This window comes from Zonotrichia albicollis, chromosome 12 (genome assembly GCF_047830755.1).
Source record: "Zonotrichia albicollis isolate bZonAlb1 chromosome 12, bZonAlb1.hap1, whole genome shotgun sequence".
In the NCBI taxonomy this organism is placed as follows: Eukaryota; Metazoa; Chordata; class Aves; order Passeriformes; family Passerellidae; genus Zonotrichia; species Zonotrichia albicollis.
In genome coordinates this window covers 5,307,207-5,331,437 of record NC_133830.1, presented here as the reverse complement: position 1 = coordinate 5,331,437, position 24,231 = coordinate 5,307,207, and the positions used below count along the sequence as shown (strand labels likewise).

The 24,231-nt window shown below is 39.3% G+C and overlaps 1 protein-coding gene across 2 annotated transcripts in view; it reads right to left on the bottom strand.

The window, feature by feature from the left end:
* SUCLG2 (succinate-CoA ligase GDP-forming subunit beta) overlaps positions 1–20,078 on the bottom strand; it is a 101,064-nt gene extending 80,986 nt beyond the window's left edge. Inside the window, exon 1 of one of the 2 annotated variants that reach the window (XM_074550405.1) lies at positions 19,854–20,078. In XM_074550405.1, the coding sequence (XP_074406506.1) occupies positions 19,854–20,063 (210 nt within the window). In that variant the 5' untranslated portion in view covers positions 20,064–20,078. The remainder of the gene's footprint in view (positions 1–19,853) is intronic. The other variant, XM_074550406.1, reaches the window with a different exon arrangement.
* Positions 20,079–24,231: the final 4,153 nt, after the last annotated feature.

The window sequence follows — 24,231 nt, the reverse complement described above, 5'->3', positions numbered from 1 at the left end:
AATTTGGCTTGAACTCCAAAGTCTATTTATGTTTCAATGTTTTCCTCTATAAAAGTAGTAACAGACTCTTACATTAAAACAATTTCAGTTTCATGTTAAATATCCTTCTCATACAACATTTCACCTAATCCTTCCCTATAAAATGATTTCCACTGATTCTGTGCATTTGTTGAAGCATATCTGAGAAGAAAAACAAGTGACATGGTATTAGCATTATTCTGTAAGAAACTATACACTAATACATTTATTTTCAGTGGTCTGCTATCTCTGGTTTGTTCACTGTGCTTCTAAGCAGCAGGACACCAGCACAGCCACATCAGCCATGCCAGGCCAACAACAGCTGGTTATAATAATTATAATAATGAGAATAATTAGAGTAATTCCCTCCTTGTTCCCAACATGCCAGTTTAGATGCCCCTGTGGGAATATAAACACATCTACACCCCATGGGTACAAAGATCTTACACACACACAGACACTCTGTTTGATTGTCCTGGCAGGAATCCTTGAGACACTACAGAAGTCAGAGGATCTTTACTGAATGGTTTTGAGAAAGAACATATTCTCCACACAGGATGAATTGATTCACACAAAAGCAATAATTAAGGAGCTGGAGCTGACTCCTGGCAATGCTATAATGGCAAAGGTGGAGCTGGCTCCTGGCAATGGTATAATTCCATTTTGTGCCAGCCAAAGATGCTTTTCCCACATGGAGAGACAAAGTGCTGTCCCCCTGGCAGCCAGCCACAATCAGTTCTTGGTTTCTCCTGAAGTAAGGAACACAGCATGCAAGCCAGTGCTATGTATTTAGAAATGTTGGACAAAGAGGATTATTTACTATACTTTCATCTCTAACAGCATGATAAAAAATTTATCAACCTGATGCAACTTTATACTGACAACAAAACCTCTCTGTGCTAAAGTCTTTCAGTAACACACCCTCTCACAACACTAAGGTTTACAGGCTGAGTTGTCTCAAAAGCAAACTTCCATCTGTTCTATTCTCTTTGAAACACAGCACAAAAGATTGATGCATAAAGAAAACACAAACCCATCTTTTACAGTATATAACTGCATGTTTTCTGTAAAAGTGACTCCCACTGAACTTAAACAGTTACAAATAGCTCAGGATGACATTTTAAATCCTTTTATGCATAGCCTGATTAACATATTTTAGAGGAACAAAATGGCATTGTCAGTTTTCTCTATGGCTATCTCTAATTCTACACATCATACAGACACCTCACATGATTTATATTCCTCCATGCTATTCATGGATGATATGTTATTACAGTTATGCAATACTTCAAAGGTAGGGTCAAAATTTAAAGTCCCCTTCATAATTGTTGACATTTAATTTGTTTTCCTGTAATAAATTCTCTGCTAGGCTCTAACAATTATCACTTCAGGATCATTTCCACAAAGGAATTAACACTAGGGGCCAGGAGGGACCCTTTAAATTTATTAAAAAATTCTACAGCTCGGTAATACTGCTGGTCTGAATTATAAAACCAAAATTTTATCAAGTCTTCAGAACAGCTTTTATTAATAGCTTAGGAAAATAAACCAGTTTCCAATATAAGTATTACTAAGCTGATCTAAATCAAATAAATAAGAAAGAAAATGTTTAAAAAAAAATTATTTCTGGGAAAGATTTTTGTGGCTGTTGCTGGATGGGAACTGCAGTGACCTCTGCTCCCAAACACCCTCTCACCATCTCACAGGTGCTTTTGGCATCCAACAGCTTCAAAACTCAAAATATAACTCAAAATGTCCCACAGAGATGCTAAAAATCTTATTACATATGCACAAAGTGCAGACATACATAAGCATGGGGACACATCTTCTCTTATAAAAACTGGACAATTAATATTAAGATATTACAAAAGATTTCTTTCCTAGATTATGAACCAGACTATAGAAAAGACACAGAACGGAAATAAAAGAATAATTCCTTTGAAAAGGGTCAAAGCAGTCCTAAGGGTGATGAGACAAAGGTCAGCTCAACAACTGCAGGCACAGAAAAACAAAGCCTACAAACTCCAGCTTAGTGAGCACACCCCCTGCTACATTACATAATTCTAAGAGAGACCATCTTACTGAGTGCCAACTGAGGACTTTCAATCAAGTCTTTGCACAAAAGACAAGCTCCTGGTTGTGAATGAACTGCTTGATGAAATTAATAAGTATCTCAAGTCTGTACCAGAAGCTCTGAAGGGCAAGGAACATGAAAAACTTGCAATGAAGCACTTGCAGGATACCCACCTATGTCGTGGGGACAGTAGGAAAGCTAAAGCAGTTACAAGAGATGAAATAAAGCACAAGCTTTGAATCTGTAAGGGTGACTGCTCTTTCAAGACTATCTTGAAAAATCAAAACAGCTGTGGACATGCATTTTAGGGTGAAGACAAAAAAAGGTGACCATGAAATCTCAGAAACATGAGATGCTGCTTTGAACTAATTTCCAGCCCAAGATGCTTTGGCTGCAATAAATCTGTGTCTGAATTTATACAAGAATCTTGAATTCCTACCCTCCAAATACATTTATACCAAACACTCTCAAAAATCTCAGACGATTCAAATGGCCTAAATTGTTGGGCATCATAAACTTTTATGCATTCTACAGACAAATCCACATATGATACTGACAGTAAGATGCTAATGCACAAAGGTACAGTCCCAAAACTCTTGAGAAAAACCTACAAAGGTTTGAGAGAAAGCTATTTCCCATAGACAGTCTTTCACAGGCACCCTCAATCCAACCCTTCCCCCTGAAAGTTGTTACAAGGAGACTTTAATCCAGCACACAATACAACTCTGCCATCACATCTTTGTTTTACTCATTTTCCTGTTTTACAGCTGTTCCACTGCTTGCAGCAGCAGCAAACAGCACTCTTGGATTTGCCAGTTCAGTTCCAGCTCTCAGCAAAGACACACTAAAGAATTAGATGGTAAATCAGCATCAGAAAAATAATCTCAATGTGAAACAGGGAATGGGGAGAGCAGCTAAAAGAGAACCTACAGCACAGGAAAGCAGAGTCTAGCTTTAGTAATTTCTGTTAATTAGTGATTCTCATTATCTTCTACTCCCATCTTATCCCTCCTCAAATATTTCTATCTCCTCACACATTGGTCAGAAAACATATCAGAAAACACCAGAGATGTCTCAGACCTTTCCAAGAAGCTCTGTTCCAGCTGATACCCAGTGTTTTCCACAAGTTCAAGCTGTATCTGTGTTTCATCTCTTTATTGCAAGGTCGGGCTGCAGTACAAGGAGTAGATCCTGTCCCACCAGCCTGGAAAGAAGAGACTGGAAATTGTGTGTGGATTTTAGTAAACCCTGACTCCCTGTGTGACATCTCATCTTTCATCTTCATAAGATGACAGACAAAAAACCAGAAAATTTTCCACTGGTGGCATTTCTCTGTTATCCTTTCATATGGGAACTTTGTGTTGTATATTGATGTACACACTGAAGATGCAGAGTGGATCTTATCTGAGATTCAGATCTGCCTGGTAAATCAAAAGGTGTTGTTTATTTTCAAACCACAAATAAGGTTTAAGGATAAATCAGTCTGTGAAACTAAGAAAACATTACTAGCAGCACACAGAAAATAAAATGTTGTTATTTAAAATAATAAAGCTTTAAAGAGGATTTAAATTCATCCTAATAAGATATTTCTTAAGATTAAATTTCTAATGAAAGTGCTTATCAAAGAGATTAGTACATTTAAATAGAGCTCTTTTACAACTGATAACATTTCCTGAGAGCCTGACAACATCAAAATCCCAAAACTCCAGTAAGTGGAACAAAAGGCCTCAACTGAGCAGCAACATGAAGTGAGATGAAGGCAGAATTATTTATTCAAGTACAACTTTCAAACCAGATTTTCTCCTGCTGGCTAGAATTATTTGGCATTTTCCAAAAGCACAAAATATTGCTTGGGTTTCACCTCTAATTTCCCTTCCCTTCTCAATCTGCAAGATTTTTGTTACCAGTCAGAATCACACTAATGTAGACCAAAAGTATACAGAGTGAGAAGGATTTAGAAAATTACTATTACTGAGAATTGTGTATTTTGTTCTGAACAAGTTTTCTGTCCAAAGTTCCTTCTTTATATAAGCAGAGACCATATTTAGTCCCACAGCATGATTAAATGAGTGGCACACACATCAAGAAATCAAATATGTCTTTTTTGATCATCTTAACAAGGTCAGGTGTTGCAGAATTGTATCTGTGGTTTATTAACTACTGGTAGAAAAAAAAATTGATTCTTCACATAACCTGCATAACCTCTTATTTACCACCTTATTGTTTGGTGGGTTTTTTTTATAAAATGCTAAAGGATCTGCACAAATAATGTATTTGATTTGCATTATTTTTCCACTATTCCATTTGCCAATTCTTTAGCTGTCACATGACAAGAAAAAAATTGCATTATTTAAATAACAAGGGCTAAAAAGCTAGCAGCTTAGTTAAAGCAAAGTGGAACTAAAAGTACATCTTCTAGCAGAAATTTGCTTCAATGTAAGCAAAAAAACCAAATAAAAACCCAAATGAAACAAAACACAAAACCAAAAAGCCAAAAACAAAAGACCAAACTCCACCCCAAAAACCCCCAAACAGAGTTAGAAAACACTGCAACAGAGACATCGTTGTTATCTATGCAGCATTAACTGCTGTGATGTAAAACATCTTTCAGATGACCCAGGAGGTATCTTTTGAGTGCTTGCTTTTGGAAAAAGAAAACACACACACATAAAACCAGAAGAAACTGTCTTAACACATTCATCAAGAAGTTTGCAAGTTGCATGTTAACGACTTCAGCAAAACTCTGCTTGAAAAGAAATGTTAACAAATGTTCCATGTAAGCACCAAATAGGAGCAGCATCAGTAAATCCAAACTTCATCAGATTATGGCACTGATTATTTCTTACCTGAACCTCTATGCTCAGGATAAGGTTTTCTCATACTTTGGCCTCCCTGGTAAAATATCCAAGGCTGACTTTTTAAAATGTAATAAATAGAATAGAAAGAATCATTTAAGTGTGTCCTTTAACAAGAATATGAAGAAACTGTCAAAAGGAATAACTGAAAGGTCAAGTCTGACAAACAACTGAAGATTCAAATTATACCCTCTATTACAACTAAGGCCTCCTGGTCTTAAAAAAAAATCAAAATTTAAAAAATTTAGAGCCATTTCATGCCTAATTCCATGTAAAAACTACCTTGGCTAATCATCCACAAGCAAATATTTCACCTTATTAAGTCCAGAGTCCATGTGTAGATCATTTCCCTAAAAAAAGCCCTAAATATAAACACTTATTTTCTCTTGGTAAGACTCTACTTTTATAAAATGCCAAATAATTCTAGCTTGGGGAAGAGAATCCAGTGTTAATCAACAGTATTAAAGAAAAAAAAACCACCACTAAGCAAATTTCTAGGATAATTGAACATCCCTTGACACACCTATACCATTTGAGCAGCTCTACTGTTTTCATTAGCATGGCTTAATGCATTTTATTGCATCACTGCTAAAAGGAAGACACACTCTAACATCCAACCTTCCCTTTTCATTTACAGTATTAATGAAAACCAGTATTAGCATCACAAAGCAAAGATGGACTTTTAAAAGCACCTGGCAGGAAAGTTGGGCACATAAATGCCCACTTCTTTCTTCTCCCTCTGTTGCTCCACAGAAGCCAAGTAGCTGTAACTGTGCTCATTGATCCTGTGCCAGTATGAAACAGCTCTAGCAACACAAATTAGCTCTGCATGAATGCAAATTATATGTCAAATATATAAAGTATCAGTTTTTATAAACTTGGACTTTTTTGTAATGGTTATATTGGAAGTAAGTCAATTGGGAAGAAAAACCGTGGTGTTTTTGAGGTGGTGAGATGTATTCTGTATCTGAAATTAAAAGGGGATGTATTTAGTGTATGTGATCAGAAATAAATGTCTGTCACCAAAATAATCTATTTGCTTAGCCAACACATTCTACAGCATTCCAGTTTATTCAATTTGTGCACTCTGCCCTGTAATACATTTCCAGGCACATATGAAGGAAAGCAGATACACAAAGATGACAGTAATGAAAGAGCAGACCATTCATCAATGTGAGGCATAAACCTTTATTATATTTATTGACATACAGTCTCTGTAATTGACAAAGATGTAGAAGTTTCTCTCAAAAAGAAACCATCAGAAATAAACTAAACTGAATACCCTTATATAAACCACTGCAGGTACAGACACATTTTATTAGGTCATGTATTTAAAATATACCACATAGGTACATAGAAAACAAACTAAAGCACTTATTTCAGTTTGCTGGCAGTGCCCACAAAATGAGTAAGTTAACCCAAGAAGAAACAAAAATGCAGCAAAATGGCACTACACTAAACAGAAGTTTACCACAAATATAGTCAGAGAATGCAAAAATAGGCTCTGTAGGGAAAGCAAGTCTTTGAAGAAGAAAATAAACTGAAAAGAGGTAAGGCTGATGGGCTTTAAGCTGTCCCATAAGCCACACCACACATCCCCTTCTCTCCAGAGATGGCCAACACTGCAAACCTGGGGGCACATAAGGGACAACAGGACAGAAAATGTCCTTCCCAACTAATGTCCTGCTGGCTGCCACAAACCAGCAATTTTCACCTTCCAAAGCAGGAGCTAGCGTCCAGGTAATGCTGTTTAAAAGCCACAGAGGAAAGAGTGTTCCATGCCCATCCCAAATTGCCTGCTTTGGCTGGGATGCCATATGGCAGCGAGGTCCCTTTGGTGCCAGCAGCTCCAGCAGCCTCATCCAACACTGAGATTATGATCAAAGCCTCACTCTAGACCTCTGTGATATATTTATGAGGGATAAAATTGCTTCTGTGAGCTAGTTTAGGAAGAAGCCTTGAATATTTCCCTGACTAAAATCAGTTTCCGTACTTTTGTTCACAGCAGTCAGGTATTGCTTATTTTTTAGTCTGTACCAAAGCACCATCAGCAGACCAGGCCTTAAACAAGAGCATTTGGGTTTAAATCTACAGGTACAGCTGAAGACCTTTTAACTTTCCATTACTTATTCCTAAAAATAGGAATTCATTTGAACTGATTAAAACCCACACACAAACTCTAGTTAACAGCTACAGGCATTTGAGTTCCATATTTATTCCTGAAAATATAGCACACAAAATACCCTGAGCAGTAAAATACACAGAAAAAAATTACCTATCACATTTCCCAGTTTTCTAAAGGCTGAAGCATTTTGATCAATAAACTGCAGGGTAATTTACTGTTTTATACCAATAAACCACATACTCACTTTTCAGAACAAGTGACATCTGTCCATGCAACAAAGGTTTATGAAACCTAACTTCAAATAAAATAAAAAACACACATGAAGTATGGCCCTACCTTTTTGTTTAGTAAATCTGGATCGCCTAGTGGATAATTGCTACTATTCCTAACATCTATGACTCTTTGAAACAAGAGGCCTGTGTTAAATAACTAAATGGTTCTCTTCATATACTCACAAAATACAGAAAAAAGAAACGTGGGCTTGTTCATAAAAGGAGCTCACAGTTACTATAATTATTAGGATTGCTATTGTTAAATTGTTTAAAAAATTGGACTCAAAGAGTTGAGAGGGTGGTCAAGAGCTTGGAAAGCATAAATGTTAAGAATTCCAAGTTCAGAGGAGTGAAACAGGCTACCACCTCTGCTCAGAAGCTCTCATTCCTGAAAATGAGACTGCATTGCCTGCTGCAAACCAAGGGGAAGACAGAACCAAACTCCCTGCTCAAGAGCATTTCTCCTTCCAAAGCAACTACTCACATTCACTGCAATTCACTGTCCAGAACAGCAACACTCAGAAGAACTGCAGACATCTAGTTTGAAACAATCACAGGATTGTTTTTATTAATGCATTAGGTGCTTGTGTCACCATTTAGCTCTAGTTGAGGCAATCAAAACAAGTGCTTAGTTAAATCTTACCCTGAATACTTTCCCACAGTTCAAGGACAAGCCCAATTTCTCTTGTCACACATTGCAAGATTCTTTTTAAGAGGAGCTGCTGCAAACCAGAGAGAGGAATCAGAGTGCATCATAGCAGAAAAAAAAAATGGTGACAAACATGAAAGAAACAAAGAAGAGCTTTGTTAAACTAGTAAAATGTCAGTTTTAGGGAAGGAATCTATTTTAACTGAAAAGCTAAACAAGGTATATTTAGAGATCTCATCCTTTTTAGTTAAGAGAAACAACTTATCTCCCATCACCAGGCAGCACTGATTATTTTAATAAAAACTAATAAAGCAAGGATTACCTACCTGTAGGTAACAAAGCACACTAAACCAACTGATGCCAGTTGACATCACTCATCTGTTGAAAAACAGGCAGTCACCTATTACTAACAGAACAATCATTTGTTTGTTTAATGAATATGCTAATTTACTGAGCTCTCATTAGACAGATACACAGGCAATATTGATGAGTTCCATAAGGCATTATAAAGTATGGCTGAATTATTTCAAAACAAATTAAAGCAGAAAATATTGTACGCTGTTTAATGGAATAATAAAAGCCTGCTAGCAAGTGAATCCTCTGGGTGAGCCCTCTGAAAAAGGCCCAAGTTAAAACCATGATCCATCATCTGTGTTTGGTGTGGTCCCTGGAGAGGCTTCATCTGCCTGAAATGTACCTGAAGGTCCTTCAATAAATACAACAGCGTTTTTATTCTCTTAATTTTGTCTGGTTTTAGGTAGTCCCAACAAAGCATCAGTAGCAGGAGGTGTTTAGGTCCCTCAGCAGGGACACTGGAGAACTTTGCATTTCCACAAACCCACCTTCAGCACCTCTGTTACCAATAAACCCTAAGTAAAAGCTGGTTCATCTGCATTTAGTGCAATGCTACACAGCCCTGGAAACAAAAGCAGTGATTAAATTTTCAATTCATAGTTCATTTTGCTTGTGTTGCGGCTGCATCTATTTTCTCTTTTTCTCTCTTATAATTTTAAGTTCCTAAATTAAGAAGGAAATAGAAATTGGTTTTTCACTCAAGAAAGGAATCACTACAAGCCACATCTGTCAATTTGTAATCATTTATTCATACACAATTTAAATGAGAAACAATATTAAGTTCTCCTTCAAATTTCAGTTTTACCAAAGGAGTTTTATTTCAATAATACGAGAGAAATGAACAGAAATTTCTATCAAATAAACACCTATAAAATATCCTCTACATAAGATGGCCATATAAGCCACATTTCTGCTTTTTAAAAAGAAAATATAAAGTTAGACACAAGGGACTGCAGCAGGGAACACTTTTAGGCAGAGTAGGAAGGTCTGACATTTTTGTGTAATACAAGACAGTTCAAAGTAGCAAGATCCTGCAGAAACCAATTATAAAAAGAACAGTTCCAGCCTCAACCTGAACAGCCTACCCAGAATGTTAAAATTAACCTGGGAAAGTGAATGATTTAACTAAAGAAATAAGCCTACTGGATTTGACCCCAAAGTCAAGTCATGAATCAAACTCCCTCACTCTCCCCCGATTTGCTCACTGAAGTGGGAGAACCTTCCCAAAACTTGCTCACTAGCTGCACTGCCAACTTTCCAAGGTAATTGAATCTAAAAATATGTGGCTCTAGTAAAGGTTTTTCACATTAAAATTAAAATGCCACCATTACTGGGTAGGTTTATACATTTCATTCACTACCTACTGCCTCAAAATTAATTCATTAATAAATATATGAAATATTCATGAGGATTTACCTCTTCCATCTTTAAAACAATATTCCCTTCCACTAAAAGATATATTAAACTGCAATGACATATTAATATTTATTAGGAAGCATATACTGATACCTCAACATCCCTTTTTATTTTTGACTCAGTGCTTTCTTTTCTCTCTCAGTGGTAGAATCCCTCAGCTGGGAAAGTGGAACATCAGGAGTGTCCCCATCAGTTCTGAAGTGGCTGGATGCTGGGGAGGCTTTCTTTGCTTTATTTATCTCTTTCACTAAAGCACACCTAAATTTTTCCACAATAGCTCTAATAGCAAACAGCACAGTTTTGCTGTGCTTAACCAAATACCACAGAAACAGAAGAGGATTTCAGAGGACAGCACCCATCTCGTTCACAATTCTGAAATTTAGATTACCAAACCATATAGACTGGATTAAGAAAACAGAAGAGTGCGTATTCATTAACCTTTCCCTTTAAACAAAACCATAGCAATATGCACATGAAAACCACAAATTTTTAGAAATATCTCAGTTATGTCTTGTGTATTTCACAGTATTGCAGATGAAATTGTAAGGATAGTAAATGTACTCAGCGTGGAAGTGGGACTGAAAATCCTGATTGCATTCTTAACAACTCTCCTGAATCTCCCTTACCAATTCTCCTGAATTTTCCTGCTTGCTGTCTACTGCAAAAACCCTTTTTTACCTCAAGGGTTTCTGAATGCCTGCCCTACTGTGTTCTTTTGACTTGATCTTGTGCCCCTCCTTGTCCTTCCAGAATCAGTCTGATTGCAAACTGATTATCCCAGGCTTTACCTCTGCCCTCTCCTGAGTATAGTGAGTGTGGAGTGATGTTCTTCCACTGCAGAGTTTGGTCATTAGCTCCAGAAAACACAAATGAAATTACACAATCCTCTTCCAATGTGCTTTTATATCTTCCAATGTGCCTATATATGTACAAACTCAGCTTTCTGATTTATCCTTCTGTTTACTTCTCATGCAAGGAAGCAGACACAAGAATGAACTTGAAGCAAGCCCTTCACTCATTGCAGATTTAAAGTCTCCAGTAACGATTACACTTTATAGACTTATTTACAGCTTGCTTACACTCAGGGATTTTGACAGCTATTCTGTAAATACACTCTCCTACCCACTAAGCTCCATTGTAAACTACCAGGAACATGCACGGGGTCACACTTGAGCTCCTTCTGTCATTCTTATTCTCCTTATCTCACCAAACCAGAATCTGAGCCCACATCCTCATGCTCTACAAGGCAGATCCTAGCAGCCACCACCTGGATGATCCTTTTGGGTGTCTGCATGAATGGGTTTGTGAGGACAGGTATGGGTTTGTGAGGACCACAGTCCTCAAAATTGAAAGAGAAGGTGGGAAGACTGTTCTCTTGAATAGCAAGACCTCTCTTCTCCATTTCCTACACCTTGTTCAGCAGTTGTTTCAGTCAGACTGACCTCCAAATAAAGCAGGACATCACCAAACCCCTGACAATTGCATCCTGCTGCCCACTCAGGGGAGTATTCAGGACTTTTTATGCATCAGCAAAATAAAATTTCTGTAAATTAAGTGACAGCACCCCTGTGATCCTGAGAAGTTCTGGGGTGCATTTTGCTTAGTGTGGACAGGCTGCCTGAGCAGGGCTGAGAACATCCCAAGCCATGAACCTTCACCTGAACATTGAACCATTCACAGCTTCCAAAAACCCTCACACAGGGCACGTTCCTCATTCTGTGGGATTACATGAAAACTGTCTGGTTCAAACAACATGCAGAAGGTCACCTCACAAACAGGATGTCACAAAACAAAGCTGGCAACCCAAACACCAAGCTGCCAATCCACCCAGAGAGGCAAACAACATCCTCTGTCCTTACTGCAGAAATTGCTGGCAAAGTATTTTTTCCTTGCATTTTTAAACCAAATTTCAGCCTAACAAAACAGAATTACATGTGCCCAAAGATCAAGCATGTCTACAGAAGCTTTACACCTCTGGAACTGATTTTCAGAGCCTTTGCTTGGGCAAAGGAAGAACATGAACTCCCAGATTCAATTTCTGCTTTTGTCAATGCTCTCACCATCAGAAGCTCTGCTTTGCATTAGTAATTAATTTTAGTCAAATTATGTTCATTTTGCTTATTTTGTACTTCAAAGCTTTAAGAGAAGGATACTTTCCTGACCTAAAAAGTAAGGCTTTGAAGTATCTGATGAAAATAAACTCACTACCATACACAACTGCATAATCAGTTGCAGAAAATACTGTAACACATTCCCTGCCTTGGCAAATGGAAGAAGATTGTTGGTGATATGCACAACACATTCAAAAAGTGAAATAAGCCATCTTCTCCACATATTTTAAGTATCTTGAGGGGAAATTTTATATTTTTGTTCTGATCATAAAAAAGTGTTTAATTTCCTAATTTTTTACAAGATTAAAGTGGTATTTTTATGCAACTATTAAGAAATGCTCTAAATAGTAAACATAACCAGAAAAAAAGCTAAAATTATTGTACCACCAAACATGAGACTAAGTAGCCACTACCAATATTTTCTTTCTTGCATGCAAATTCAGCTTTCTAAATTGTTACAAAACCCAAAGCATATTCAATAAGATTAAAAGAAATATTTCTGCATTCATATCTCAAGTAATCATATCTATCAAAGAAGTGTTTCACGCCTACCATACCCTGGAAGAATGCTTTTTCGAGTGTTAGAAGTCACTGATATTTTAAGAAAAACACCAATAAAATGCCAATTTAGACAGTTTGAGCTCCATTTTTCATCACAGAGAAGGAAATATGAAACATAATCACAGCTTTTTTGTTCCAGTTCTTTAATATTGAAGCCAAATCATGATAATTTCCCCGCTACCTGACTATGTCACAGAATAGGACTTTGAGCACTAAGCAACATAACACTTCCAAGCAATAAAAAAGCAAATGCCCATGGTAGTAAAATAAAGAAATACAGACAAGTACCAAGAGAAACAATTTCAGTGCATGCCTAAGCCATGTCTGGTTTATTAAACCAGTCCAGAATGGTCTATACCAATTTCTTCCATGGAAGCAGTAAGAAAAGACTGGTACCCATTTCCTGTTTCAGTCTGAATTGAAACTCTTGTTAACAAGTCTTTATTTTAATTAGACCATTTGATTTAGACTGACATGAAGCCAAACATTAAGAATATTTTTTCCTTCCTTTTCAGGTAATTTCTTTATTAATATTTTTCCATTGTTTATACCTAATTATATGAACTCACTCTGCTACCATTCTCAAATCTCAAAGCAAGCTTAGGACACTACAAGAAGCATCACTTCATCATCCTCAAAGACTTTGACCTAAAGCAGATTTCTACATTTCTGACTGTATGGAGGGAGAGAAAGGCAAACTTTAATCCAATGAAACTGCATTTCCAAGCCCAAAGGATCATGGCACTGGATGTTGGCAATGGGTGATGCCAACTCCAGTGGTTAAGGAAACTGGGTTGTGCCCAGCCTTGTGTCTTATTGCAGCCCATGCTGTATCCAGAAATAAACCACAGCCACTGTTCTTCCCTCAGCTGCTCCCCAGAGGGAGCTGCCAGGGCCTGACCAGTTCCTGTTCCCAAATATGAGGCTCAGCAGGGTCTCCTGTTGTCAGCTCCTCACACAGCTGCATTTGGAAGTTATCAAAGCTCTCCAGAAACCTCCTGGAACTCCTGATATGTTCCCAGCTGTGCTGTCCCTCCAGGAGGACCTGGGGGCAATGAAGTCCTCCTGGTCCTTGCTGATGCAGGTGCCTGCAGCAGAAATGCACAACAGCCCTGTCAGAGACGTTGGTGCGCCCCCAAATCCTGACCTGTGGGATCCAGCTGGGTCACCAACCCTCTCTAGATGGAGCTCCAGCACTCCAGCTGCTCTGGACTCACGTTCACTCATCTCACATCATGGTTAAACCAAGCTCTAAATAGCTGTTCCTCAACTTCCAAAATTTATGGTGTTACTTTAGACTATTTTAATCTGAGCCATTTAACTGAAAAACAAATCTAGACTGAAACTCTGCATGAAAGAATTCAATTAAATAGATTCTCTGTTTCCAATGTGTTTGGAGTGACAGAATTGAAGACAGTAGAAAATTTAAGGGAAATACATTTTTATGCCATCTTCAAACCTTAGCAAGTACTATCTTGACAATAAAAGGGATATGGTTTCTTTTAATAGGCCTTTCATCTTTAATTATCATGAATAGCTCTATGTTTTACCTATACCCATCAGTGTTATGTACAACTGGCACATAGAACTCCTCCAATAATTGGAATTTCCCTGACATTTTCATACCAATACTCTGTATGAACAACTTTTTTTTTTACACAAGGCAGTAACTGCTTTCTTGGCTGACATGAAATCAGCAGATGTCAAATTAAACTGTCCTTTTGTCCACAGATCCTTCAGAGAAAGATATCAAAAGATAATGAAGTGTTCCATTAGTAATCTGTGGCTGGTTTTTAATTTGCAGTTTCATATTTTTCAGTCAAAAGTCTCAGACAAGCAGGCAAACCTAGCAAACATGATCAAAACTCTTGTTTAATTTTTCACTCCTGACAATTCTCACAAAACTTTTGCATCTCATGAAGAATTTAAGTGGACAAGAGTTAAGACATCAAAGGTAAACCACAGTACAAGTGATTTTCTCTCCTCTTGACACAAACTGAGGCTGATTCTCACAGTTTACATTGCTCAGACTCCAACCCAACCCAGACTGTGATTCTACAACACACAAATTAAAGACAAGGTAGACAGAAATTGATTTGTCACCAAGTACTACCCATGTGCAAGGTAAGTAAGCACAAATGAATAATAATGTATCACAAAACACGTTCAAAAGTTTTTTCTTAAATGAAACAGTCTTTGAGTTAAACATCCCAACCCACATTCAAGCCCAATGGGGTTGTGAGTGCCTAAAGCTTTATGATTTTGGACTCAAAGCTTCCCAACATGCAGATCATCACAGAATCAAAATAAAATTTAATTCAGCTTTGGGATACAGACTCTTATATTACAGTTTAGGGAAACTCAAGAGCAATTAGAAAGAGACCAGAGAGTTCAGGAAGAAAAAAGCTCATGGGTAAATCAAAACAGCACCTTTTAAGCAAAACTAAACTTGCATTTATTTAATATATTTGTGCTATCAGTATAAGTTGTTTACTGAAGAATTAAAAAAGATGTTCCAATAAATAAGTGGAAAAACAGCAAGTCTTTAAATTCCTTCACAGTTAACATTTAGCCACTAATTATACAAAACATCACCATCAGCATAATAGCACAAACAAACTCCAGCACCAATCTAGGGGCTTGATTTTCATTACCACATTAAAGGATGTCTTCAGCTTGCAGTTCAGAATTGTTTTAAGTCTCACTAGTACAACAAAGAATTCAGCAGCACAGCAAAACTCCACTATTAAGGGATTTTTCACAATAGTCAATCTTAACTCCCTCCTATTTGTTTCATATCGATTCCTGCTGTTATCTAGTTAAAATAAAATCAACAGCTACTAATCATGGATCAATGTTTAATAATCAGTTCCAAAGCTTCTGTCATATGCATTTGGACAGGTAATATGACTTCTCTGTCCTGTGTTTTATTAAAGTGCTATGGAAGAAATAAGCTGAGTCACAGATGGTTATAAACTGCTTTTACAGTATTAGAGGAGGAAATTTCAGGAGAAAACCCTCAGAGTATGTGCTCAAAGCTACACATGATAGTCACAGTCACACATATGCCCAGAAAAATTGGACTGGCCAAGGCAATAATGAGCTGAGCTACTCACTACAGGTGTGGCCAACAAAAATTATCAATTGAGGTTAAATCACTTTGGAACAAGTGAGTTCCCAAAACAGGGAGGGAGACAACCTCATCTCTATACATTAAACGAGGACATTGCCCATTTTTGTGAAAATGAACCTTTCAAACAAGAGAAAGGATAAAATAGCAGAGAAATTAACTACTTCTAAGAAACAACTATACCCCAACTGTTTCTAAACCTTCATCTCACTTCTCTGTATTCCCAAAAGAACCTCAGCAGCTTCACACATTTCAGATAAAATCCCTACTGGCACTCATCAGCCAGATAGACCAAATGAAAGGTGACTTTAAAAAATTAAACAAAAAAAAAAAAAGAAAACTACCAAATACACTGACATTTCCAGAGAAAAACAGGAGGAAACAATCACTCAGATAACTGTAAAGAAAACACAGTTTGCCTATTGACACTTTATCTGGTTCCTCAGGAGGCAGATCAATGAAAAAAACCCACTTGCTTTTATATAAAAAAAACTTGAACCAATGCTAAACATACCCAAGGAATGCAAGGAGTCTCTGAGTAAATTGCTTGGGAATTCAGATGGAGGGTCAGGAAGGATTTATTCAGAGCCATGTTTAAAACCACAGGTGTGGCTAATTCTCCATCTAATGTCATATTCATGAAGGCTCTCTCTTCTTACCTAATTAGCCCATCCCCTGATTATACCTCCATGAGGTAGAAAGGAAAGTAAATCAATGCAGCAAAGTGCAGCTTTTCTGCTTTAAGACAGAGCTGTGATATCTGTGTCAGAGCCAGATTGCTCCCAGGGTAGAAGTTCCACTAGCAGAAAACTAACTGGGGGGAAAAAAAATTAAAAAAAAAATCACAGTCTGAGGTTATATTTATGTTTTCATTTCCTTTTTCATCTCAAAATAGGATTCAATAACCATGTGTTTAATGGAACTGCCGGGGAGGAGTGGGCCAAACATCTGCTCCACTTTGGCATTTCAGTTTTGTCTAGAGTTTGAAGAGGGCTTTCCTGTCATTTGGATGAGGTGCCTGTAGGAAAAGCTGTTTGTGAAAGTCTGTAGGCTCATGTATTTCCTGCCTCTAAATGTAAAACCTTGAAAATATAGCAAAACTGCCAACCAGGAAAAGCCAAATAGAGAAGCAGTCCAAAGAAATTTTCAAGAACATCAAAGAAGAATTCAAGAAAAAGAAGAATTCAACATTGAAGTAGCTTCTAAAGCCATGAATTGAAAAGTCTTTTTGGGTAATGTTTTGTGTCACATGGAGCATCAGCTATCACAGCTGATAGCTTCTTGGAAAAGGCAGAACTTTCTCTGTTCAACATTAACGAGGTTTTACAGATATACAAGTCTAGGAACTGAAGGCATCTGCAGTGAGCAACCTTGCAGTTCCCTATTTGTAACTTTCTATAGATTCCAGCAGATTTTATAACAGAAATCTTATTTAGTTTTATCTTCCCCTCCTTCCTTTTCTTTTTTTTTTTTAATATTTTCAACTCATGTGGAATCTGGATGTGTTCTGGCAGGACTGAGGCCCATTCTGAAGGCTGGGATAGGGCTCCTAATGCACCAACCAACCTGCTCACCCTATCAGAATACTGGAGAGTTACCTTAAGCACTTTTTTTTTTTTTTATGATTCTGATTTAATTGTCCCTCATTTATATTCATCGCTGAATTTCACTGCATTTGAAGCTATTTTGAATACACAGCATTCTCCCAAAGGGCCCAATCCAACTCCCATTCAAATAAACAGCCTTCAATGGAGCCTATTTGTTGCCAGCCAACAAGATTGAATTCTGCTGTGGTCCCTGGAGTGTTTGTCACAGCTCTTCACAAATATTGCTTCAGCAAGAGCAGGCCTGAATGCTCCTGTCCATGTGCACTGCAGACAACTCAAACCTATCTTTTATTTTCTTGAAATATTTGGTCAGATTTAAAACTCCAGCAGCACAAAGAATTCAATCTACCAAGAATATAAACAGCAAAAGGAGTAAAAGAATGTTTAACAGTTATAAAAAAGCAAAAGGATGATAAAATAATTTCATATTATAGAATCAACTACCATTTACTCCACCCCTAAAATGAAGCTACACAGGAAAATGTGTGCAGATTACAATGACAGCATATAACCAAATTTCACAGCTACAGTTTTGAAATAATAAAAAATTTTGCAACAAAGTGTAGAAACATCACTCCAACAGTAAGGCATAAGGGCTATGAGGAAAGATTCTAAATCTCACACAGGGTTACCAAAACAACAAAGTTGGAGACTGGTATTTCTTGATCACATTCACACCATATGGAAGACCCTCATCTGTGAAAGAAACACTGTGATGGGCTTTGAGGACAGGTTCATGCTAAATAAAGTAACAGTGCAACTTCTCATCTGAGCAACAGAAAGAATGATAGAAATGAGAAACACCTTCAGTGGAAGGGCTCTTACTCTCAAATCCTTTATCCTATTTTGTAGCACAAAAATCCAGACTCTGGCTGATCAACTCATTTGTAGCTTAAAGTCTGAGACAGTGGAAGATTAGGAGACTGTTTAGATGGGAATTCTATTATGCAACATTGCCAAATTGAAGACCTTTATAAAGGAAAGTTGTTTGCTTTGAAGTTAGGAACTTGATTTGTTGTTATACAGTATTGATGTGGTTCTTGAAAATAGCCTACTTGGAAAACACAGATCTTGGGAGATGCTCTCAGAATCTGGCAGAGTGCAGAAACAGAATAACAAAATGTGATTTATAATACAAGCTCAACAGCTCTAGTTCAAAAATAATGCAAAAAAAGGGTGGGTTTTTTTTTTAAGTTGGCCACCTTGATATCCTAAGAATACTCCTGCAGTATCTGAGCTGATACCCAGTTATTTCAGTGGGGTAATTTACAGATTGCCTCCATGCTTTGAGAGATGGCAAAATAGACCATAAGCTCCTAATTTCCACCTATTTCTCACTGCAGTACCTGGTAAAGACAGGGCTTGAAACCAACCAAAGCACCTCAACCAAAACACCTCCTAAGTTCACACCAAATGACTCTTTTCAGACAATGCTCCATACTCCAGCCTTTCCAAGCCCTACAAGAACAGGGGCGTTACCGCCAAATTCCTCACTGCAGCATCAGACTCACCTAAGCCTTGATGGGAGGAACACATTTTCAACCATACAGCGCATATTCTCCAAATGTTGTGATTTACAGCATTGCCTATTCACACTAAAGAGATAAAATATGTATATATACAGATAAATGTATGTTTATAGATAACATTGTGTGTGCGTATCCACACATAAACAGTCTTCCTTAAAGAAAGGATGTGAAATGGATGTGAAATGGACGAATGCTAAATCAACAAATCAGTTTCACTGAGTTCTGTACCCAGCATTCAAAAAGGAAAGTTAGGCATAAAAGATTTCAGATTTACAACCTCCTTCAGGTTAAAAGATAAACCACACAGCCGCAGTTGTGCAACACAAGTTAAGCACCAACAGCACCCTTTACCCCCAAGCCCTGCACCTGCAGCCAGGAGCGTTCCCTGCAGCGGCACTGCGGACAGAACTGGACACAAACACGTTTTGTTTGCTCCAGGGGATTTTGCTTCGGGGAAAACATTTATGCTCAGAAGCGTGGAGCAAAGTAAGATTCTCATGTAGCTGCTGATGATGAAAAGGCAAAATAACAGAGTTGGTTGCCAAAGGCACGAGGACTGCCTAGAACGCCGTATCTCATTTCACCTCGGCACGGCTGCTGTCGAGGTGAATAATGAACTCCTGCCACATCTCAGAGAGCCCCTGAGCCCTTCCAGGACGCTCATCTACTCTTTCCCACCGCTCTGCTGAGGCTCAGGACCACCGGGAAGCCTGAGCTAGGATGGATTTCCCAGGAGAGCACAACCAGGCATGTTCACCCCGGCGTGACCTCAGCCAGCCGCACTGAACCAAGCCAACGCGATGCTGCCACCGAAACGCGCTCAGACAGACGCTATCGCTCCGTGCACAGCGTCACCCAGCTCTGCTACTGAAACAATTCAGGGTTCCGGCAGGTGTGGGGACAGCGAGGCGCTCCCGGCCAGCGTTGGTCTGCCCAGCCCTGAGCCAGCGCCGCCCCGACCCCGCAGGCGCCGGGGCTGCGGGTCGGGCGCATCCTCCGGCCCGAGCATCGCAGCCAGCGGGAGCACCAAGGTCCCTCCCGCTGCCAGACACGGCCGCGGGGAGGCTGCGAGCGGAGTCGCGGCGCTAGCGGGGCTCAGGCGGGCACGGCGAGCGGGGACGGCGGGGCGCGGGGCCGGGCCCGCTCACTCACCGGGAATCGGGCCCGCAGGCGGGCGGATCGCAGGGCCAGGTCCCGCAGCACGGCCCCCGCCTGCCCGGCCAAGGGCGCCGCCATCTTCGCCGCTGTCCCCGCCCTGCCCCGCGCCCCGGGCGGAAGCCCCGGCGGAGGCGGAGAGGGGCCGGGCGGGGCCCCGGCAGAGCCGCGAGGGGCTGCGGGAGGCCGGGACGGTGGGGTCGGCATCTTGGGGAGGGATATAGGCCCCATTGAGGGAGGGTGCGTTATCTCTCTGACTAGGAAACACTGAGAGAATTGTGCCTGTTCAGCGTCGAGAAGAGACCACCGAGAAGGGACTCCGGTAATGTGTGTAAATGCCTAAAGGTTTCTAGAAGATGGACCGGGCTCTACTCGGTGTGCGCAGCGATAGGACAAACAGGCAATGGACAGGACTGATGCCCAGGAAGTTCTGCCTGAACATGAAGAACTTCCTCGCTGTGCACTGGAACAGATTGCATAGGGAGCGTGTGGAGCCTGCCTCGCTGGGGATGCTCCAGGGCTGCCTGGACACGATGCTGTGCCCTGTGCTCTGGGATGAGCAGGGAGGCTGGACCAGAGAGCCACTGCGGTCTCTTCCAGCCCTCCCCATGAAACTGTGTTGGAGATGAGTGTGCCCAGCACGGCCCGGTTTGGGACTGGGCCCAGGGCGGTGACCAGAGCAGGAAGGGCCCTGAGGAGAGGGCAGCACCTGGGAGTGGGCAGGCAGCCATGACTGGAGTGCCTGGGGAGTGTGAGGTGCCAGCCTTGCACTGCTGGAGGCTGTTCTGACTTCTTTTTTCATGACTAAAAGGTCTTTTGGTCTTTGTTAGGAAATATCTAATTAACCCAATCTGATAAACCCTAATAAGGCCTCATGGGATCCAGATGACTCTTCATAGGCACTTTAATCTCAACGCCATAAACCTCTCTTCTTAATCTACAGGTGAAATATGTCAGTGTCAGGTTGAACATTAGGAGGAATTTTTTCACAGAAAGAGTTGTTTGGTGTTACAATCAGCTGCCCAGGTTGTGATGGAGTCACCATGCGTGGAGGTTTTTAACAAAGGACTGGATGTGGCACTTGGTGCTGTGCTCTATTTATCAAGGTGATGACTGGTCACCGGTTAGACTTGAATATCTAAGTGGTTTATTCCAACCTAAACAATTCTGTGAAACCTGTGAGTTATTGCCAAACCTGAGACACCAAACTCAGGTCCTCTTGGGGGATGGAGCAGAAGAGCAAAGCCCATAAAGCTTCATGTCCATCACATGGACTTAAAATCTGACATGAGTTCACAGTCTGAGCAGAGGTTTCATGAAAGTGAGTCCCAGCAGCCACATTTTGAAGATTGTTCCATCCATCAGGAATGACTTAGGGGCTGGTGTAGACAGAGGTGTACCATGTCTACAGTCTGAAGCAAACTCAACAGTCGGATGGCCTGGGATTTGCAGATACAGTTGCTATGTGACTCAGTTGAGCATTTCCTTGTCTGTTTCTGTTTAGTGCACATTTGAGATAATCCACCTATGAGTAATAGAGATTTAACCAAATAGCTCATACAAATTGTCCATTTACAATCATGGCCTGAAAAAAAATGCTAAAATTGAGCAGTGGCTGAGATACCCCTGCAATTTTACAACAGTTCATATTAAATTCACCTATATTGAAGCATGCAGAGTTAGCATTATATGGAGGCATTATTTATGCGAAGCATTATTTATTCAGTGGTTTATGATGAAATAGTTGGATAAACACTTAAATCCTCATCTTCCAGTCCAGGATGTGAGTGGGAACAAAGGAAAATGCTACTGTCAGGGCTTAGAACTTACACTCCCAAACATGTTTTTTAAAAAATCAGGACTGAAAAACTCCTTTATTGGAATTTAATCAGCAAATAAATTATATGTCTAATGGAGGAAAAAAATCTGCAATTTCATAAAAACTGAGGTGTTAGAAAAGTCTGAAATTGAACACTTTTGTCTTTGTCATGACAATTTAAGTAATGTAATATGTTTCAATAAAGAATCTGGAGATGCTATTTTTGATAGCATTGAGCAATAATGTATGGTACCAGTATTAACCCAGGTATTACTGCGTGCTTGTTCTTTCATAATATTATATACCGACTTAGGTATGATGATGGAGGAACTATAATTTCATTTTTAGTTTCATGGCTGTGGTTCAGTAAGCACAGAGTTCCCTATTCATACAGACTATTATGGCTGTCTGCATTAGGTTTATATATATAGCAGGTATATAAGCTTTCAGATAATGTCTGTGAATTGCATGCAAGGCTATCATTTAATGCTGTGAGGAGCATTTTGACTGCTTAATATAAATAATGCAGAACCTGCTTTACTATATTTTTTTATTGTTCAGATTTAGTGGAAAACCACTGCACAGTGTGGAGTAGTCACCAAGACATATTTCTCTTTGTATCTCTGCTGCAGAACATACCTGACCTTTAAAGCATGAGGAGAAAAGATAGATTCCTTGTCTTCACATCCAGTTTCCTTCTATGTATGTTTGAGCCAAAGCAAATTTAGATGAAACAGGTCTCTGAAGCAATTAGAGCAAATAAGAGCTGGAATTTTTGGATCATGGAGTACAAGATGTGTTGGTGTGTGAGAGGAGGGACAAACTATGAATTATTGTTGGGGAAAACACTTCAAATGCAGGAATTTGAGAGCAGCTGAGGAGTAGTCTCAACACACCATCCTCACAAATAAGGAGGGGAGGGAAGTGCAAAATAAAAAGGGATAGAGGGAGAGGCTGGTATCAAAGGTCATTCCTTCTAGACTTGCAGACATTCCTCCCTGTATCTCTCATGGATATGCAGCATTTGAGTGTGCTTCTGTTTTGTCTTCCCCATGATACACAAAAGGCTGGATTGTAGCTAAGTTTTTAGCTGTGGTCTATTTAATGCAAAACAACCAGTAATGGTTTTGCAATTAAGTTTATAAAAGAACATTGTGTAAGGTTTATACCTCTTTAGAAGTTATCCTTAAGGCTAAATGGTTGGTAGTGTTCAAGTGAAAACATTTAAAGACAAAAGAAATCACCTTATCACAGGTAAAGCACAATTCTAAGTGTTTTTGCAATAACATTGTATATTCATTTTCTTATCTGTGCAGATTACTTCCCAAACCATTGGGGTTTTTTATTTTATAATGTGTTGCTCTAGCTGGGTTTTGGTGGGTTGTAGTTTCATTTCAGGGTACTGGAATCAGTGGGCTGACAGACATTTCCTCATCTGCACATTGCCTTGCAATTGTCCTTATGTTAACTGCAGAACTTGAGCTTCACATTCACATGGATTTCATAGGGAATAAGTTTACAATAAATAAGTTTATTTGACAGATACCCCACACACAGCATCCTCAAGAATAACAAGTGAAGGTAATAAAGCTGCAGCAAACTCACTAAAATAATCCCACTGTATGTGGTTGAGGAACAGGAAACAAGATCATGGGGTGAGTCTGACAGTGCCACTGCAGAGCATGAGTCCTGATGCTCAAGCACCTCTCAGATTATGATGCTCTTCCAATCATTCACTATTTCTCATTACCTTTCTCTTTTCAAATATTAAACCAAAAAGAAAAATATGTGGTAAATGGTAAATATACCAATGGGTGGAGGAAGGATAGCAAAGGATTAAAATAACAATGTTTGGATCTAAAAAGAAGGATGAAAATAAGGAATGAAAAATAGTGTATTAGAGTTGTAAATTTTCTCCTAGGTCACCAAGTTCAGTGATTGCACACAGCCACAAATTTCCCATTAGAACATTATTGAAATGTACTGGAAGGTATCCTGGAAGGAAGCAGGATGAGGTGGTTTTGGCTTGGTAGGATCAAACATCCTGGTTTCTCTTTCTGTAGTGACATGGGAGCTCTGTGTGCTGCTGCATCCCCAGGCTGTGTTAGTAAATATCAGCCTGCCCTTTTTCATTTTCAGATTGCACCTCTGCTGTACATAGTGGAACTTGTGTGTGGCTCAGAATGAAGGAACCAAGTGAAGCCTTGGAACAGCATCTTCTGCTCAATGCTGTGGGAAGCCAGGGTGCTGCATTTTAACACTGTGTGATAACTGTGACCTGAAAAGTGAAAGTGTCTAAAACAGGGAAAACTTTAAATGACATGAAATTAAGAGAAAAAGTAGTGGAATAACTAACTTTAAAAAGATTTATAGCTGGAGAGGCAATACCAGGCATAGCAATAGTAACAATAATGCTCCACCTTTTTTGATATCTAACCACCTGATTGTGTAAAAACAGAAATTTCAGGATTTATGACATAAATAATAGGCTGAAAACAACAGAAGTGATGCATCAGTTTACAGGAGAGCTACTGCTACCTCTTGCCAGTGGCCTGC